The following is a 1,230-nucleotide window of genomic DNA, read 5'->3' as shown; positions in this document are numbered from 1 at the left end:
GCCATCTGTTACTTATGCGCAATATAATAGAAGTTCAATTTACGTATGATGGTTGGTTTCTCTGTAGCTTATACTGAAGACAGTGTGGTATGGATCTGGTTCAATACTTGCTTGTCTCTTCTTACTGTCAGTTTTATGTTAATTGTACTGTATCACCTCTACTTGCAGCTATCACAAACACCCTGGTATAATGTACTAGTGGGGAAATTGCTTAATATGCTCTATGATGATGATGATGATGAGCCTCTTTTAGATGTAACTGATTCTCATAAAACTGTTGATGAGCAGAGGAATGATATTGTACCCAGTTCTACTGATTTTTTTTAGACACCGTAGGGAATTTGTTGTTGATCTGTTTTGAAGAATTCATGCATGCTAACTTGATTTTGCTTTTGTTTAATTTGTTGTCAATTTTTGCTGATAAAAATACATGAATGCAATTATCATCAGTTTATCATTCATTTGATTTTGTTTGTCACTTGTACTAGTCTGCTGTGTTTATCATGTGCTGATAATAACATGCATTTCTTCACTCCAATAATTATTTACACTTATTTGTGAGAGTTTAACGCAGAAAGTAGGCAAATAGCTATTAGGCTATAAATGAACTGATGATCTTAAGGAGTAAAACTGAGAGAGAAGAATCACAGAGACAGAATTAAAAAGAACATCAAGAGAGAGAGATAGTAACATACAAAACTAATGCACACTATAGTACATCACATAGATTACATAACACAAACCACAACGAAAATAATTTACTATCATTTATAATCATTTAACAGTGCATACATACTAACATTATTTGCTAAGTTGTTTGCTAAATTTTACTTCACTATATTAAGCATAAATTTGTGCAGCATTTGCACACCATACTACATTACTTTTTGTTTATGTGTGTCTTATGTTTATGAGTTATATGTACAATGGATCATTTAAAGTTCCCCCAACTGGGCAAGATGAGACTTGAGGCCTTGTTTCTGGGGTATCATATATGGTTGACTTATCAGTAGTACTGATAATAAGGGAAGTATAGTTGCTGTGGTTATCGACATTAGTTGATGGTATTTCATTGCGTATCATTTCATATGATGCTGAATCTTCTTTTGTGGCGACTTGGTTTTCATCAGAAGTCTCTTGAGTATGGAGTATAGAATTTTCGGACTTTGCTTTACCTTCATAGCATTTAAATCATAATAATATATTATGTATCCTTTTACCTTTTTTCCC

General features: G+C 32.8%; 1 protein-coding gene across 1 annotated transcript in view; it reads right to left on the bottom strand.

Moving 5' to 3' along the window:
• Nucleotides 1-592: 592 nt before the first annotated feature.
• Nucleotides 593-1,230, bottom strand: part of LOC109587818 (uncharacterized) — an 8,701-nt gene continuing 8,063 nt past the window's right edge. Inside the window, exon 7 of the mRNA XM_020004040.1 lies at nt 593-1,175. Coding sequence (XP_019859599.1) covers nt 916-1,175 — 260 coding nt within the window. The 3' untranslated portion in view covers nt 593-915. The remainder of the gene's footprint in view (nt 1,176-1,230) is intronic.

The sequence above is a fragment of the Amphimedon queenslandica genome, unplaced genomic scaffold (genome assembly GCF_000090795.2).
Source record: "Amphimedon queenslandica unplaced genomic scaffold, v1.1 AMPQUscaffold_12438, whole genome shotgun sequence".
Lineage (NCBI taxonomy): Eukaryota > Metazoa > Porifera > Demospongiae > Haplosclerida > Niphatidae > Amphimedon > Amphimedon queenslandica.
The sequence above is the reverse complement of the archived record's forward strand: the minus strand, read 5'-3'. Positions and strand labels throughout refer to the sequence as shown.